Here is an 18,809-nt window from a genome sequence, read left to right as displayed (position 1 = left end):
TCCCCCGAGTCCCAGGTGTCCGCAGCCCTCCCGCCCCGGGAGTCCGGGGATGTGGGTGGCGAGGGCTGCAGGGCGTTGGAGCGCCAGGAAGCGCCTTCCCCTGTCATTCCCCTTCCTGTGTTCTCTGGTTTCCCTGAGATGCTTGTCTTTCCCCTCTCTTTCTCCAAATGCATGCTCCCATTTTTCTTTCTTTAGGATTTCTTAACTCCCGAAATCCCTTGTCTTTCCTTTTTTATTTCAGCGCCCTCCGAGGCATCCTCCTCTCACTGGGGCTTGTTTATTTCCTCGCTTTCCGTGTCACAGAAGGCTGAAGTTTAGCTCTTCAGAAGTGCGGAAAATAGCTTATAGGAGACATACGGTGTAGCACAATGGAAATGAGTTCCATCCTCTGCCAAGTATCACCATGAATCTTCTCATTGATAACCTTGAGGTTATTTGAGGAATTTTGGTTCTGGTCCGTTTTCTTAATTTTGGCTGAGCTTTGAGGAGTTCTGATTAGTTTCATGTCTTGTAGATTCTATTTCAATCCAAGGGAAATGGTGTGAAGAGCAGTTATACCATACCAAAGTCTGCAGACAAAATCCTGTAATAATGCCAATCGAGTATACTTCTTTCTCTTTGAAAGAGATGTGCTTTTTTTTTTTTTTTTTTTTTTAAAAAAAAACTTTGTATTTTGGAGAATTTCAGACACAGGAAAATAGATGGAATAGGGAACCAGCATGTACTTTGTACTTGGTCTGGCCTCCTCAGCCACTTAACTGTGGCTATTCCTGTTCCATCCACACCCCACACATTTCCCCTCCCGTTGTCTCAGGGAGAACTTGATGCAAGGTGAGTCTGTCAAAAGTAGCTTCAGTTCCATAATGAAAACCACCCTACGAAGTCGTAATGTACTTTTTGTTTTGGAACACAGGCCACTCTTATGAGGTCTTAAACACACAATAGAGTTGAAGAAAGAGCACAGCAAAAGGTGTCTTAACATGATCGAACAGGTTAAAAGAAAAAGTGTGGCCGGGCGCGGTGGCTCACGCCGGTAATCCCAGCACTTTGGGAGGCTGAGGCGGGCGGATCACCCTAAGGTCAGGAGTTCAAGACCAGCCTGGCCAACATGGTGAAACCCCGCCTATACTAAAAATACAAAAAATAGCCGGGCGTGGTGGCGAGTTCCTGTAATCCCAGTTAGTTGGGAGGCTAAGGCAGGAGAATCGCTTGAACTTGGGAGGCAGAGGTTGCAGTGAGCCGAAATTGGGCCGCTGCACTCCAGCCTGGGCGACAGAACGAGACTCGTCTCAAAAAAAGAAAAAAAGTATTTCAGATCTGGATGAGAGCATTTGGAATGTCCTGTCCAATGTTTTCATTTTTTCTGAGCCCTTGGAGGTCCAGAGGCTGGAAATCCCGCCTCTGCCTCCAGGCTGTGGTTCCGCTGACCCATACTGCTTGCCTTTAGGTTGCCTTCAGGAAAGAGAAATGTGTAGGAGGGCTGTGGATGAAGACGCTTACATTCATGGAGGGTTTGGATAGGCAAACATGAGCTTTTCCACCAAATTCCAGAATTTTAAGAAATGCCTTAAATTATTTCTTAAAAATCATCTTGGGACAGATGAGAAGTTCTGATAGTAGTTTTTAGGGAGCGTGATAAAATTCTGACCTTAGAACTGGTATACCAGTTTGAGAATAAGAACAAGCTATAAACTATGTAGATAACATTCACAACTATTTAAGAAAGAGTTACTAAGGGAAACCAGAATGACTTGGGACTGTTACTCTTCTTTTTCTGAGAGAACAATAGAATCCTCTCAGAAAGCCTTTCATGCCATTAACAGATAAAAATCTGGGCTTCTTGGACCGTGGGTTAGACTGTCTTACAAAACCATAATATGCATTTCCTAGCAAAATTTATGCTATTACGTTTCCTTATCTCAGCGAAGACTTGTGAGTTCAGTACTTGTTCCTCAGTTTTCCTACCCTTAAAATGGGGATATTCTACCTCTACAAGGAATGCTGGAAACAAGCAATTCCTCATGTTAGGGATCTTTGAGTTTTCATGAGAAGTTTAGGTTATTTATATGATGATATAGTTGTCAACTTACTTTCAGAATGGATTTTTCTTTTGTGAGTTTGTGACCTAAATACAATAGTTGTCATGTTTGTCCAGTTTATGGAAGTACCACTGCAATAACAGCATTTGAGTGTCATGGTATATCATTACCCCTAAAGATAGAGGAGGGACGAGGAGGAGGAGACTGTTGTGTCTATTTTGTGTTTGGTGTGAGGAGTGCTGTGGCTAGTCTCTTCGGAGGCTAGCCTAACTTGCTAAGTGTTTTCTGCTAAAGAAAAATCCACTTTTCTTGTGTGTGCTTGTCACCAAAAGTTAGCTTGTATTAAAAACAAAACAAAACTCTCTGAGCTATCTGGAGGTTATTTTGTCCTGGTTAAACTTGAACTGTACTACAGAATTTTTTGTTCGGGTAAAGTAGAACCTCATTACGGCATGTCATTTACTTCCTAATGTGTCATTGTGTTTACCGGGAAAACTTGACGGAATATCTGTTCCGTGTATCACTAAACCATGTAGTAGCGTACAGTGTGATTAAGGCTTTTTAAGAGAATAGAATTTTAGAGTTAGAAGGAGCCTTCTAAGTGCTTAGAGTTTACCCTGAGTCCTTCAGTGTACTCTTTCACCTTTAAAACACATGCAGACACGTGCGCATGCCACACAAACACAGAGGCTCATCTAAGGCTCTCTTCATTTTGCCTTGTATAATCTTAGTATGTTTGGATCCCACCTCCAGTTAATTTGTAAGCTGAAGATCTGCCGTAATGGAAAAATACTTTGTAAAACAGGAGTGTAATACGTTTGCGCTTGACTTTTACCTATTTATTTTACGGAGATGGTCTTGATCTGTGGCCCAGGCTGGAGTGTAGTGGCATGATCAAGGATCACTGCACCCTCAACCTCCCTGGCTCAAACAGTCCTCCCGCCTCAGCTGCCCAAACGATTGGGATTACAGACATGAGCCACCACACCTGGCCTTTGTTGACTTTTCTGAATTTTTAAAAAAAAAAAAAGGTCAGGAAACTTAAGGGAAGTTCAGTGTTTTTTTTTTTTTTTTTTTTTTTTAATTTTTTTTGAGGCTGAATCTCCCTCTATCGCCCAGCCTGAAGTGCGGTGGTGAGATCTCGGCTCTGTGCAACCCTCCACCTCCTGAGCTCAGATGATTTTCCTACCTCAGCCTCCCGAGTAGCTGGGATTACAGGCGTGTGCCACCACACCCAGTTAATTTTTGTATTTTTAGTAGAGACGGGGTTTCACCATGTTGGCCAGTCTGGTCTCAAACTCCTGACCTCAGGTGACTCACCTGCCTCAGCCTCCCAAAGTGTTGGGATTACAGGCGTGAGACACTGCATGCGGCTGAAGCTGAATGATTTATTCAAGGACACATAGACCAGACAGTAAGAATTGTGCCTGGAACCTAAGAGTAGTCCTGGTTCCAGATCTAAGCCCTCTCTGCTGTACCATTTTCTTCTCGGAGAAATAGGGTGGGAAATTATATATATATGTGTATATATATATACACACACGCACGCACACGTCTTTCTTTCTTTGCCAGTTGAAGATATGAAGATATATTATTATTATTATTATTATTTGAGATGGCAGTCTTGGTCTGTCACCCAGGCTGGAGTGCTGTGGTGGGATCTCAGCTCACAGCAGGCTCCGCCTCCTGGGTTCACACCATTCTCCTGCCTCAACCTAACAAGTAGCTGGGACTACAGGCGCCTGCCATGACACCCAGCTAATTTTTTTGTGTATTTTTAGTAGAGACGGGGTTTCACCATGTTAGCCAGGATGGTCTTGATCTCCTGACCTCGCGATCTGCCTGCCTCAGCCTCCCAAAGTGCTGGGATTACAGGCGTGAGCCACTGCGCCCGGCTGAAGGTATATTATTTTCAGAGTCTCCTTTAAAAATTTTTGATCAGTGCTGTCCCATAGAAATATTATATATGCTATATATACAATTTAAAATTTTATAGTGATGCTTTTTTAAAAAGCACAAGGAAATAGATTAGGTTGATTTAATCGTTCCACAAGGAGAGAGAGAGAGTGTGTGTGTGTGTGTGTGTGTGTGTATCTCAAAACATCACATTGTGCCCTATAAATATGTAAATGTATGTATCAATTTTTTAAAAATTGAGGAACAGTAATTTTACATATTTATAGTGTACAGTAATATTTGCCCACGTGGATAGAACGTGTAATGATAAAATCAGAGGATTTAGGATATCCAGCACCTGAAACATACATCATCTCTTTGTGTTGGGAACATTTCAAATCTTCATTTGAAATTAAAATACACAAGAAACTGACCCAGCGTGGTGGCTCATACCTGTAACCCCAGCACTTTGGGAAGCCGAAGTGGATGGATCACTTGCGGTCAGGAGTTTGAAATCATCCTGGCCAACATGGTGAAACCCCTTCTCTACTAAAAACACAAAACTAGCTGGGTGTGGTGGCCTGTGCCTGTAATCCCAGATACGAGGGAGGCTGAGGCATGAGAATTGCTTGAACCCAGGAGGCAGAGGATGCAGTGAGCAGAGATCGCGCCACTGCACTCCGGCACGGGCTACAGAATGAGACTGTCTCAAAAATAAAAAATAAAAATAAAAAAAATATATATATATATGTACAAGAAATTGTTAACTATAGTCATCCTACTTTGCTCTTGAATACTGGAACTCACTTGTTCCATCTAAGTTTTTTTTTTCTATCCATTAACCAAGCTCTCAACGTCCACCCTTCCCAGCCTCTGGTATCTATTATATTCTACTGTCTACCTCCATGACCTCATTTTTAGCTCCTACAAATGAAAGTCAATTTAAATAAAAAAAAAAAAATTATAAAGTAAAAAAAAACAGGTGAAAATAATTTTAACAATATATTTTATTTAACTTAGTTTATCCAAAATATTACTTTAATCCATAATCAATATAAAAACTATTAATGGGATATTTTACATGCGTTTTTTCATACGAAGTCATGGAACTCCAGTGTGTATTTTACATTCACAGCACATTTCAAGTACTCCAAGGTCACACATGGTTAGTGGCTGCTCTGTTGGACTGCAGAGAATCACTGTCAGTGGAACATGAAGGAACATTTTATTTTGCTTAGTAATGTTCAGGTCTGAGGTTAGAGTTTGTGGTTGTCGTCATTGTTTTTTTCTTTCCTGTTTTAGTGATTTTTTTCTTTGCACAATTAGAAGTATTTTGAATTTGCAGAGAGATGAACAAAAAAGTCTGATGTCACAAATTTGTGCATTTGTGATGAAAAGCTTTCATTTTTTAAGACAAGAGTGTTGCTCTGTTGCTCAGGCTGGAGTGCAGTGGCACTATCAGGGCTCACTGCGGCCTCAGCCTCCTGGGCTCAGGTGATCCTCCCACGTAAGCCTCCCAAATAGCTGGGATTACAGGAGTAAGCCACCATGCCTGCCTAATTTTTGTTTTTTTAGTAGAAATGGGGTCTCTCCTTGTTGGCCAGGCTGGTGTTGAACTGGCCTCAAGTGATCTGCCCGCCTCGGCCTCCCAGAGTGCTGGGATTACAGGTGCGAGCCACTGCGCCTGGCCAGTGATATGTCTAAATTTAAAAGACTGACCATATCAAGTATTGGTGAAGATGTGGAACAAGTGGGACTTCCTACGCTGCTAGTGGGAATACAAAATGGTACAACTCATTTTGGAATTTGTCATTCCACTCCTAGGTATTTACCCAAGAGAAATGAAGTATATGTCCATACAAAGACTTGTAGATAGCACCTTTATTTGTAATAGCCCCAAACTGGAACAATCTTAATGTCCATCAGTAGGGGAATGGATGAAGAAACTGTGGTATATCCATATACTGCAATACAGCTCAGCAATCAAGAGAAAGAAACTGTTGACACATGCAGCAACGTGGATGGTTCTCAATATAATTATGCTGAGTGAAATAAACTGGATAAAAAGATTTTTTAAACAAGAAAAAGGCCAGGAAGTTGCTTCTAATTACATATACAGTACTCAGATGTCAAGAACTGGTATTGAAATGGAGCCATCAGAGCAGTGTTCAGGTCGAATAATGAATTGTCTTGGGTCTTAAAGCTCCAGCAAATCAAATTGTCCTCATTAAAATATACTCTGTCTTTTTTGTTTTGTTTTCTATTTTTTGTTTTGCCAGCTTCAATAGATGGTTCCGTTACATTGGAGTGAACTTGGTACCAGTGCTAACTCAAGAAAGTTCTGGAGGGCATAATGATCTTAGATAAGACCAAGGCCCTGAACCCCTGACCATGTTCTATCTTCCCTGTGAGTTGAATCATCCTTTGGCTGGTTGGATCCTGGCTTTGTCTTGAGTGATTTTTTTTATCCAGGATTGATGCCAACTGTGTGTGTTCTGGGTTTTCAGCACTTCAGGTTCATGTCAACCGAGTCGCTCTGAGAGCTACCCTCTTTGGAAACATTATGCACTTTCCCCACTAAGCAGCAGAATCCTTTTCAAGCAAATTTCTTAACACTCTACTAGTCCTGATACACTGGACATTAAATTCAGCCTAGCATACATTTCCTCGTGCCTGTGTGTGCATGTTTGTTTACATCACAGATGGGGCATTTGATGGGCCTATGTTCTGACAGTAAGTAAACTAGGAGAAATGGATGCTTTTCTCTGAATTGTAACCCACCCCAAAGCAAGTGAGGAGTCGGCCTGGGGAGTAGGAAGCGCACTCGACTGGGTATCAGATGGGCATTAGTCCTGCCTCTGTTACCAGCCAGTTTTGTAACTTGTCCCTGTCATCGAACCCTTCCAAGGCTCAGTTATTTGAGCCATAAAATGAAGAGGTTGGACTAGAAATCTGAAAGATTAACTAATAAAGTTGTGGTTTTGTCATTTTTTTATTATTGCGTCCAGCTTTATAGTGATGATTAGTAGTAGAAGCTTCTATTTATAGATGATTTTGTGCCAAGCACTACACTGATAGCTTGATAGGCATCACATTCAATCTTCACAACAATACCACAGGATATGTATTATTCCCATTTTACAGATGAGAAATCTGAAGCATGGAATGTGACTTTTTTGAGGTCAGACAGTCAGAAGGTAGGGGAGGCTGGGGTTTTTTTTGAGATGGAGTCTCGCTCTGTTGCCCAGGCTGGAGTGCAGTGGCCGGATCTCAGCTCATTGCAAGCTCCGCCTCCCGGGTTTGTGCCATTCTCCTGCCTCAGCCTCCCGAGTAGCTGGGACTACAGGTGCCCGCCACCTCACCCGGCTAGTTTTTTTTTGTATTTTTTAGTAGAGACGGGGTTTCACCGTGTTAGCCAGGATGGTCTCGATCTCCTGACCTCGTGATCCGCCCGTCTCAGCCTCCCAAAGTGCTGTGATTACAGGCTTGAGCTACCTCGCCCAGCCTGGGAGCCTGGTTTTGAATGTAGCTTTGTCTGATTCCCTGTATGTTTGGCCATCATGCTTTACTGCTTCCCTCACATTCTGCAATTTTAAATAAAGACGTAAGGACAAAAAACTTGTTTCAGGAAGGAATTTTAAAAGACATCCAGTGTAACCACCATAACTTATCTGCCACTCGGCAGAATGCGGATGTAGGTGAAGGTCTCCCTATACAGCCTATTCTTTTTGAACAACTCAATCTTAGATTCTTTTAAAAATAGCTTTATTGACTTACAATGCACCCAATGAAAGTATCCAGTTCATTGGGGTTTATAATGTTCACAGGTGTGTACAGTCATCAACATAGTTTTAGAACGTTTTCATCACCTCAGAGACCTTTTAGCTGTCACTCGTATCTCCCCACTCTCGCCAGCTCTGAAGTAACCAATAATCTCTTTCTGTGTAGATTTGCCTGTTTGTATAAGTGGAATCAATATGTGATCTTTTTGATGAGTTTTATTCACTTAATATGATGTTTTGAAGATTCATCCATGTTATAGCATGTATCATTTCTTCATTTTTATGGCCAAAGATTCCATTGTATGGATGCACCACATTTTGTTTATCCAGTCATCAGCTGGTGGACATTTTGGTTGTTTCTGTCTTTCGGCTGTTCTGATTAATGCCATTGTAAGCATTCATGTGCAATTTTTTTGGTGTAGACAGTTTGTCTTTCTCTTGGGTATATACCTAGGAGTGGAATTGCGAGGTACATGGTAACTTTGTTTAACCATTCTCCAAGCTGCACTAGCTTACATTCCAACCATAAAAGCGTGAGGGTTGGATTCTTAGTATTGAGCTAGAATTTGCATCCCATACCTGCCAACCATAAAACCAATTCCCTTGCATCAGGTGTCTCAAGCAAATCCACTTTTTCTAGGTGACAGCCAGTCCGATCTGACCTTCTGAGTGCTCTCCAGTACTGAAGGGCTTCCACTGGGTTTCATGTCCTGGGTTGTCATTCTAGATCCTCACCACCTCTCTTATGAATGTGATCCCCCTCCTTTTTTTAGAGAACTAGATGCCTTTTACTTGTGGGTAATTTGTGCTCGGAGATGGTTGTCTTCTCAGTTTCAGTTGTCCTTTCTCAGTTAACTGGTAAGAACCCTTAACCCGGTAGTCTCAACTGACTACACATTAGAATCGCTCAAGTGTCTTAAGAACAAATCCAGATTGTACCTGCAGATATTCTAATATATTTCATCTGGGCTGAGGCCCAGTGATGCAAATGAGCATCGTGGGTAGAGAACCAGTACAGCCTTTAGTGGCCAGGGGATGGCTCTGTCTGGGTCTCTGAGGGCCCACGTGGCTCATGCCCCTGCCATCTGTGCATGGATACCAGCTGTCCTGATTCAGAATTACTGTGAGAGTCTCATTTTTTACTAATGCGTTTACACAAAGTGCCATCTTGAAGCCTCAAGCATTTGTGTTCCTGTTTTCTGAAGAGTCTCGTTTGCCCCCAGTATGCTCTGCAAACACTGATTGTGGCAGTGTTTGCCTCCCTGTCAGGCCGTGTGCACTTTCTGAATGAGAAAGCATGCTCCAGCCATTTTAGAGGCATATAAACACCGTTAGGCAAAAGTGGTAGTTGAAAACCCCATTAGTGTAATGTCATTACTTCTTGGGAAATACCTTCAAATTCCCCTTCTCCTTCCTAGTGACAGGGGCTCAGATGAATAGTATTCCATTGTATCCTCTATTGGGAGACACTGATGTTTGTTTTGATATTACAGACTATGCTGCAGTCAGTAACCCAGCACATATTATCACTTTGCTTATGCTTTAAAATACAGGATTTATACACTTCTGCACTACTGACGTTTGGGGCTGAACAGTTCCTCATTGTGTGGGAGCTGTCCTGTGCTTTGTAAGATGTGCAGCATCATCTCTGCCCTGTGCACTGCACTAGATGCCAGTAGTAGCACTCCCATCCCAAGTCATGGCAGCCAGAAATCCCTGCACATGTTGCCAGATGCTCCCCAAGGGGGTAAAAAGAAATCATCCTTAGTTGGGAACCACTGGTCTGATTTATCCTTAGGATAAATTTCTAGAAGTGGAATTGCTGGATCTAAGGTTATGTACATTTAAAATTTTGATGGCAGTCGCTAAATTGTTCTTTGTAAAGGTTAAACCCATTTTACACTCCAACCAGCAGTATTTGAGGATATTTTTTCATTCTCACCAGTACAGTGGTTTATCAGAATTTCTTTACCATCTCACTGTACTTTCAGTTTGAATTTCTCTGTTTTACGGCTAACCTTTTTATTGAACACTTACTGCTTGCTAGGCAAGTTGTGTTGTTTGGCCTGTGTATTTTGTGTCATACATTATAATGCCTTCCTCTCTAAGCCTTCTTGAAGTCTGGTACCTAGCGCTGACGACTAAGTTTCTTCTGATTCTAATGAAATGATAATATGTACCATTCATTGAGATCTAACATGTGACTGGCATTGTGCTTGGTGTGCTCTAAAAATATGTACATTCTTGTGTGATCTAAGCATGTATTAATAAAGTGGCCTTTCTTTTACCTTTTGGGTTGGCACAGGGCCTCTGTCTGCACATATTCTAGCAGTTATAGTCCCTGAGTTGGGATATGTCACAGAGAGCCGACTGAAAAGTATTTGATTCTGCAGTTAGGAGTGATAATAGTCCCAGTCCAATGATTGGGACGGAATTGGTGTAGATGCCTTGATTTAAATTAAGTTCTGTTCTGTTTTGTTCTCTTTTTTTTTTTTTTCTTTTCTTTTCCTTTTCCTTTTCCCTTTTCTTTCTTCTCTCTTTTCTCTTCTTTTCCTTTGTTTTCTTTTCTTTTCCAGGAGTCTATTTTCCTTGTCTACAGTCATCATAGTTTGAAATTACGACTTTTTGTGTGCTTGTTTCCGGATGGGCATATCTTTTCACCACTGAACAACAACTAACACATGGTGTACTGTCTGGCGCACACTGTGTGCCCAGTGAGTATTTGTTGAATGAATGAACTAGTCACTCCAAGAACTGAGGCCGTTAGGAGGCCTAAAGGCCCGGATTTGCCATTCCATGGGTTGAAGAGTTAGGTTAGCTTAGTGATGGGCTCTGTTGCCTTCCTGGAATGGAGGCAGCTTCCTTCCTAAAAGGCTCAGAACTAGCTGATTCTCTGGAATGTTTGGCCTGTTGGGGAACGTTGGCCCTGATGATTCTGGGTGAGTTTGGTTGGAACCCAGCTGTGGATGTTGAGAGAATAAGTGAATATTCCTGTGAATGAATGGCTTCCCCAGCTCACATTCTTAAGAGGTCATGCTTATATTTACTTGAGGCAAAGTCATAGCCTCTCGTAAATGAACGGTTATCTAGAAATTGTGGTTGGATTTAGTTCTGATGTGAACAGTTTTGATATTTCCACACATCAAAGTCTGTATTAAGGGGACCTTCAGCCACTAGTTCCCTCTGGCTTTAATGAGTTTTCAGTTTCCAAACACTACCGATTCGATAAACTCAGTTGGCTTGCTCTTTCCTCTACTTCTAAGAATTTGTGTGAGTATTGTTTAGTGTTGGCCTAATAACTTGTTCGGCCAGTTTGGTGTTCTCTGTCCTGGAGGCTGGCATTCAGCAAAAGGAACTCGGGGTAGGGTGTGGCGGGGTGGGATGGGGTGGGATGGGATGGGACTGGGAGAGCCAGCAGGGGGCCTCTGAGTGGAGGAAAGACCAGCAAGGTCATGAGTGCAAACTCTTCCCATAAGGGGCAGATGGTGAGTATTTTAGGGTCTGTAGGCCATGGTCTTTGTCAAATCTTCTTTGTTTTTTGCATCTGTTTAAAAGAGTCTAAGAATGTAAAAACTCATGAGCCTTTGTGAAAAAGACTGTAGCCAGATGTGGGCTATAATTGGCCAACCCCTGAACTAGGTGAAGAAATTGGTTTATTGCTACACGTGTGTACTGGTTTGGGGACATGAACCCAGAATAACCTTGGGAATTTTCAGTTGTGATCATTAGAGGAGTGATCTACACTCTGGCATGGGGGTCAAAGTGACCCTGGTGTCAGTCACCTTGGGTCTGTGGAACTCAGGGTAACCCTGACCAGTAGGACAGAGACCCTTGCTGCCTCTTTCCCACGGCAGTCCTGTCCACGGGGAGTGGGGAGACAGCAATGAAGGAGGAAAGGAGATGTTGTCCTGGATAGGCCTGAGGACTTTGGTAGCTCAGGTGCCTGAACTGCCTCTAGAACACGGTTAGAAAACTGGCGTGTATGAGTGTTTATGAAAATACAAGAGCATGTCTGTATTCTGAGAACACGACCAAATTCTAATACTGGAGTCCAGATCCTGATGGTTTTGTCTAATCACAAGAAGTTCTGTAGAGCAGTCTGGCTTGAAGGAAGTACTACTACTTTTTTTCTTTTTTTCTTTTTTTTTTTGAGACAGAGTCCTGTTCTGTCTCCCAGGCTGGAGTGCAGTGGCAGCGATTTCGGCTCGCTGCAACCTCTGCCTCCCTGGTCCAAGCAATTCTCCTGCCTCCTGAGTAGTTGAGATTACAGGCATGCTCCATGATGCTTAGCTAATTTTTGTATTTTTAGTAGCGATGGGGTTTCGCCATGTTGGCCAGGCAGGTCTCGAACTCCCAACCTCAGGTGATCCGCCTGCCTCAGCCTCCCAAAGTGGGCTTACAGGCGTGAGCCACCGCACCTGGCCAGTGCTACTTCATTTTAAAGCACGTAGTTTGGGAGATAGGAAGGAGTAGGGGTTACAGAGCAGGGTCCTGGAGATAGATGCTCTTGTCCTGCTTCCAACTCTCTGCAACCCTGGGTGACTTGACTCCCTTAATCTTCCCAGCCTCAGCGTCCTCACCTGTAGATCAGGATGACAATGACTCCACCGTACAGCCATCGTGAGGATTACGTGAGGGTGGTGTATGTGAAATGCTCCTTAGCGCAGTGCTTGGCATGTCGTAAGCACTCAGTCAATGTTGGCAATAGCAGTGACAATGTGAAAGTGGAAGGAAACGTAAGAAGTGGCCATCAAAACTAGGAACTAGGGTTCATGACTCAGCGCCACTGATTAGCATGTCCTTGTAGACTGGAGCATTTCGTCCTCAGACGTGTGAATGTCATGGAGTCGTACAGAGGAACTGGGTCTGCAACTACCTCTTTCAGCTTCCTGATGTGTAAAATGGAAATCATACAGATTGATGGGCTGGGGATAAACAAACGAGGTAACAAGGGAACGGCCTTGAGTTCTCTAGAACTGTAACAGGATGAGCCGCAGATAAGAACCTCTCAGACACTGAGTTGTAGAAGGAAAGGGCTTTATTCAGCTGGGAGCATCAGAGGACTCACGTCTCCAAAAACCGAGCTCCCCGAGTGAGCAATTCCTGTCCCTTTTGAGGGCTTACAACTCTAAGGGGGTCCACGTGAGAGCGTCTGATTGATTGAGCAAGCAGGGGGTACGTGACTGGGGGCTGCATGCACCGGTAATCAGAAGGGAACAGAACAGGACAGGGATTTTCACGATACTTTTCCATACAATGTCTGGAATCTATAGATAACATAAGCAGTTAGGTCAGGGGCTGATGTTTAACTACCAGGCCCAGAGCATGGAGCTGGGCTGTCTGTCTGTGGATTCCATTTCTGCCGTTTAGATTTTATACTTCTTCTTTCTTTGGAGGCAGAAATTGGGCATAAAGACAAGATGAGGGGTGGTCTCCTCTCTTAAAACATTGAGCAGATTTTAAGGCGAAGTCAGTACTTGTTAATTTGTTCAGTTTCTTGAACTTCTAAGTGTTGGGAACAGCCTGAGGGTGATTGGTGTGAAGCCAAAATGTTTGCCAGAGAGAGTTGATAGGATACTCCCAAGTTCAGGGATTTGGAATGTGTGATATAAAATTGGAATACTTTTGTGAGATATTTGAAATAGTGGAATTTCACAATGGGCGACCCGTGTGGGGAGAGGCTGGAGGAGGTTCATCTCTATATGGAAAATACGACAAGATCTTGCAAATTTAAAATGTATTTTCTTTTCCTCTGCAATTCCATTTCTAGGAATTTACCCCGAAAATATATTTTCTAAGCACATTTTGTGTACTAAGTCACGTATGTACCTGGTTATTCCTTACAACATTATTTATACAAAAAAAAAAAAAGGTAGAAATATTAGTGTTTAACCTTAAGAGACTGGTGAACTAAGTTGTGGCACATTCTTAAGTTGAAAACTGTGCACCTGCAGAGTGAGGGAACTCTACGTGTATTGATGGGACATTCTTCTGAGATGTGTTAACCTAAAAACAAAAACAAAAAGCAAGGTGAGGAATAATATGTGGTTGTTTCCCAGCCTGGGGGCCAGTGGTGATGGAGAACCATTGTGATTTCCTTGTTTAAGCACAGAATGTCTTGGGAAGAACACAAAGGTGGTTACAACCTTTGGCGGCACCTGTGCAGAACCACTCTGAATACCTGGGGGACAGGTAGTAAGGAGATGTACTTTCCATAGCACATGCTTTTTATCTTTCAAATGTGTCTCGTATACACGTATTTTCTATTCAGAAAGTTTGACCACAGGTCGTATCATTTGGGTTGAAAACTGAAACCTCTATGTTTCCCTCCCACATTCATGTCTGCCACCTGTTGGCTCTGCTTGGTCTCTTTGACCTTGATGACTTGAAAAGTGGGCATTGACCACACTGACAGTTTTAGGCTTACCCTGGAACAGTCCCCCTAGTCCCCAGCATATTGACATTTCTCCTCTTGATTTGTGTGACTGACAGTGTTTCTGTTTCCCTCCCCCAGCTTTGGCAGCATGTAAGCAGCTATTTGCCAAGAACCCAGGTCACCGCTAAGAAAGGGAGCCTTAGGGAGAAGAGTGTCCAGAGGAAACCAATGCCAGATGCGTCTGGAGTTACACTCAGCACTTGCATTATGAGACATTGTGTGCCAGCATCTCTTTCCTGCTGGCAAAGACTGTAGCTCTCCAGGTAGGAGGGTCCTGGAAGCTGTGAGCGCCAGGAGCCTCACCAGAGGAGGATGGGGCCAGATAATGAACTCTCTACAGTGAACATGGTTTTCAGCTTATGAAGGAATTTTAAGTAAAACAATTATTTAATTTCCACATATTCAAGTTCAAAAGCCTTCTGTGTAAAGTGCCAGTGATTACCCCTCCACAGAAGTTATCAGGATTTTTCTGGCACCAGGTTGAACTCTTCTTGGTACTTCTGGCAGTGACAGGGACAGATTTATCTGTTGAATGCTCTTGGGCAGGAAAACCATGTAAAACTTCTGGAAGCAGCATCAGGACAGCAGAGCAGAGCCCCTGCCCTCACTGCTCACTTGCACAGAAATTCCATCTGGACTCGGATGCTTTTACTGAAGACCCATCGAGCTTCATTCATCTTTAGAGTCCATCCGTTCTGGGGAGACCTGGCGTTTGCAGCTGCCTCCTGTGGCCGTGTTTTCCTGTCCTTCTCTTCCCAGGCCTTCTATTCAGGCGGTTGAGGGGTGTGGACTTTGGAATGGGGTTTGCTGTTCTTCGGGAACTTGCTTCCTTTCCCTGGCTGGTGCTGTCGGGAAGGACCATCTGAAGGCTACAGTTTGCTCTTGGGGAGGCAGGTGCTGGCCTGGCCTGGATCTTCCACCATGTTCCTGTTGCTGCCTTTTGATAGCCTGATTGTCAACCTTCTGGGCATCTCCCTGACTGTCCTCTTCACCCTCCTCCTCGTTTTCATCATAGTGCCAGCCATTTTTGGAGTCTCCTTTGGTATCCGCAAACTCTACATGAAAACTTTGTTAAAAATCTTTGCGGTAAGTTGTGCTGTTACAAAAGGTTGCTTCACAGAGGAGGGTAGAAGTGCATTTAGCAAAAAGAGTTATTCTTACAGGCCTGTTGTTATCTCTTTATTAGACAGGGAGAAAGTTGGGAGAATGGGAAGTGGCTTTTTGAGTAAGAAGAATAACTAAACGTGTACTTTTGAAAGGTACTTGTATGTTTGATTTATGCTGAGCTGAGGGACCTATGCCATGACTGCACATGTCGCCTGTTTATTTCAAAGAGAATGGGGCTTAGAATTAAAGAAAAGCACTGCCAGTCTCTGTCTCTTCTTACATAACTGATGCCATAGCTCAAAGCTGCGGCAGGCATATTCCCTCACTTGAGAAGCATGGGAAAGCCTCTTCTCTTCCAGTCATTTATTCTAAGTAGGTCCTTGCATTTCAGACTAAAAGAATGGACAGAAAAGGGCATTGGAATTGTTTTATTTTCTTTAAAGGCGAAGGATACATTTCTAAACATATATCAGAACTTACCTGACCGTTGAATTATACCAAACTGGTCACATTGTAAGGAAATGGGTGAGAGGTGATGTTTTTTGGAAGTTGCTCTCTCCCATAAGACTTAAATACCTCTGCACAGATTTGGTGATTTAATTGTAATGTCTGTTTTTAGTAGTCACCAAATCTTTAGGGATTCATGTATAATTTGAGAAGTGCACTTACAGTAGTAAAAATAATACAACATTGTTTGTTCATATTGTATCTTTTTTTTTTCTTTTTTTTTGAGACAGGGTCTCACTCTGTCACCCAGGCCAGAATGCAGTGGCGCAATCACGGCTCACTGCAACTTCTGCCTCCCAGGTTCAAACAATTCACCTGCCTCAGCCTCCTGAGTAGCTGGGACTACAGGCACATGCCACCACACCTGGCTAATTTTTTTGTGTTTTTAGTGGAGACAGGGTTTCACCACGTTGCCCGTGCTGGTCTCGAACTCCTGACCCCTCAAGTGATCTGCCCATCTCAGCCTCCCAAAGTGCTGGGATTACAGGCCTGCACCACCGTTCCTGGCCCATATTGTATCTTCTGGTTTTGAGAGTAACTTTTATCATTTTTCTTTGATTCCTTATAATTCTGCGGTAGACGGGGCATTTTATTAACCTGCATTTTATTTATCTGCATTTTTATCAATGAAGAAAACGACTCAGATTAAGTGAGCGATATGAAATGTTACATTATAGTGGGAAATATTTTTATGTTTGTCATTGAATCTTGGGTTTTATCTTTTTTGGTACTTAGTATGTCTATAAGCATATGTTGTTTTTTTTTTTCACATTTAAGAAAACCAAGGGGAAATTGACAACATAAAGTTAATAATTTTAGAGTGAACAGTTCAGTAGCGTTTACTATATTCACATTGTTTTCTGTCCAGTTCACAACATTTTCATCAGTCCAAAGGAAACCCCACACTCGTTAAGCATTCACTCCCCATTCCTCCCTCTGCCAGCCCCTGGCAACCACAGTCTGCATTCTTCATAAAGATCACTAAAACTGGATACCTAATAGTTCATGCGGTACATATACCTGTGCTTTTGGCAGACCTAAGCAAGCCCTGGCTTACAGCTCCTTTCCCATGACTAGTTCTCCCGATATAAAGGAACTAGGAGAAAATATCTGTGTACCTGCCAAGTGATGAGGAATATGGAGAGGATATGGGTGAATCAATGTCGTTTCTATTCCCTTTCCTGGAAGCCCTAACTCAGTGCAGGTCCTGTTCATGCTGAGTCACAGAAGATCTTTGTGTGCAGAGAGCAGCATGTGACTGGAAGGGTTTTAGTCTGTTTGCTTAATGTTTGTGCTTCACATGAACCCTCTCCACAGTGGCGATGGTATCACTAAGAGCAGAATTCCCAGGAGTAGACTCTCAGCTGAGTTGAAAATGACCTGGAAGAGGGGAGAAGAGAAAGCCTGGATGTAAAGGAGAAAGATGAGAATAAATGATGTGAAAGGAGTTGATCAGGTCACGTTAGAGAAGATGAGACAGCTGTAATGTGATCTGTGTTAAACTCCAAGGTGGAACTTGTTGGTGGAGAGTCATAGAAACCAGTGGCAGTTGTGGAGAAGCTGAAGAGGCTGGTGGTGAAGAAGCTGAAGAAACTAGTGGTGAAGAAGCTGAAGAAACTAGTGGTGAAGAAGGAGAAGCTGAAGAGACTAGGGCGATGGGCATTCGTGCTAGGTCAGGCAGTTGTTACCTTGAATCCCAGGGCTTCCATTACTGGCTCTGAAAAGGCATTGAACTTTCCAGTGTTTCTTTGTCCAGAGAGTGGGAGTATTAATACTCCTTTTACATGGTTGTAGTGAAAGAGGTCATCCTACCTACCCTGATGAGGAGTGTGATTTTTAACATAGCCTTGGGTAGGTTAAAGGACAAACTGAAGGAGACAGGAATTGGGGGAAAGATGATAGGAAATAGTTCCAGGTTTTGTCATTTTGGTTCTACTTTTCCATAAGGAGACCTTGATGGAGAGAAATATTGGGAGTTGATAAATTAAATCAGTGACTGCCTACTAAGTGGAAAGCACTCTCTCAGACTGTGCTGAAATGCAGAAAGGGGTAAGTTCTGGCTCCTGCCTCTTGAGGTGTGTGTAGTCTAGTAGGAAAGACAAATATATGGATATATAACTAATTCAGAATGGGATACCAGTTGAAGTACACAGGCAGAGGTGAATTCTGATTGCAGGAATTGAGTAGGTAGCATTTCTTAGATTTGACATTTGAACTGGATCCTAAAAGGGAAAAGGATAGAACATTCTAGAAGCACAGTTGATAAAGGCGAAAAGGGAAGTCTTATTCAGAGATGGCACATAGTTCAGTAGAGCAAAAACATTGGGCACATGGAGGGACTGACGTGGGTTATAATACTGAACTTCAGGCATTGGGAAGTCATTGAAGTCAGTGAAGGTTTTTTTTTTTTTTTTTTTGGAGACAGTCTCCCTTTGTTGCCCAGGCTGGAGTGCAGTGGTGCAATCTTGGCTCACTGCAGTCTCCGCCTCCTGGGTTCAAGTGATTCTCCTGCCTCAGCCCCCTGAGTAGCTAGGGTTACAGGCCTGTGCCCCCACACCTGACTGTTTTTGTAGTTTTAGTAGAGATGAGGTTTTGCCATGTTGACCAGGCTGGTCTCAAACTCCTGACCTCAAGTGATCCACCCGCCTCAGCCTCCCAAAGTTCTGGGATTACAGGCGTGATCCACTGCGCCCGGCCCATTGAAGGTTTTTGAACAAGAAAGTGACGTGGCTGGACTCTGGTAGCATGTGTTCAGGTGGATTGGAGGGAGGCAAGAGGGAAGCAATTCAATAGGGAATAAGGGAGTGCAGAGAACAGGGCATGAACTGGGAGGCAGCTGGGTGAGAGCATCCTCTTGGGAGAAATGGCAAGGGCTTGCCATATCTTGCCCTATGCATCTCTTCCATCTGGTGCTTCCTGAGCTGTGTGTCCTTTATCATAAAGCCATACATGGAAGTAAACCATTACCCTGAGTCTTGGGAGTCACTCCAGCAAATTGAACCTGACGAGGGGTTGTGGGAACCCTGAATTATAGCTGGTCAG

At 43.2% G+C, this 18,809-nt stretch overlaps 1 protein-coding gene across 1 annotated transcript in view; it reads left to right on the top strand.

Moving 5' to 3' along the window:
- AGPAT6 (1-acylglycerol-3-phosphate O-acyltransferase 6) overlaps window positions 1-18,809 on the top strand; it is a 35,952-nt gene that overhangs the window by 1,371 nt on the left and 15,772 nt on the right. The window contains exons 2-3 of the mRNA XM_012001572.1: window positions 1,466-1,469; window positions 14,232-15,239. Of these exons, the coding sequence (XP_011856962.1) occupies window positions 15,075-15,239 (165 nt within the window). The 5' untranslated portion in view covers window positions 1,466-1,469; window positions 14,232-15,074. The remainder of the gene's footprint in view (window positions 1-1,465; window positions 1,470-14,231; window positions 15,240-18,809) is intronic.

This window comes from Mandrillus leucophaeus, unplaced genomic scaffold (genome assembly GCF_000951045.1).
Source record: "Mandrillus leucophaeus isolate KB7577 unplaced genomic scaffold, Mleu.le_1.0 Scaffold664, whole genome shotgun sequence".
Lineage (NCBI taxonomy): Eukaryota > Metazoa > Chordata > Mammalia > Primates > Cercopithecidae > Mandrillus > Mandrillus leucophaeus.
The sequence above is the reverse complement of the archived record's forward strand: the minus strand, read 5'-3'. Positions and strand labels throughout refer to the sequence as shown.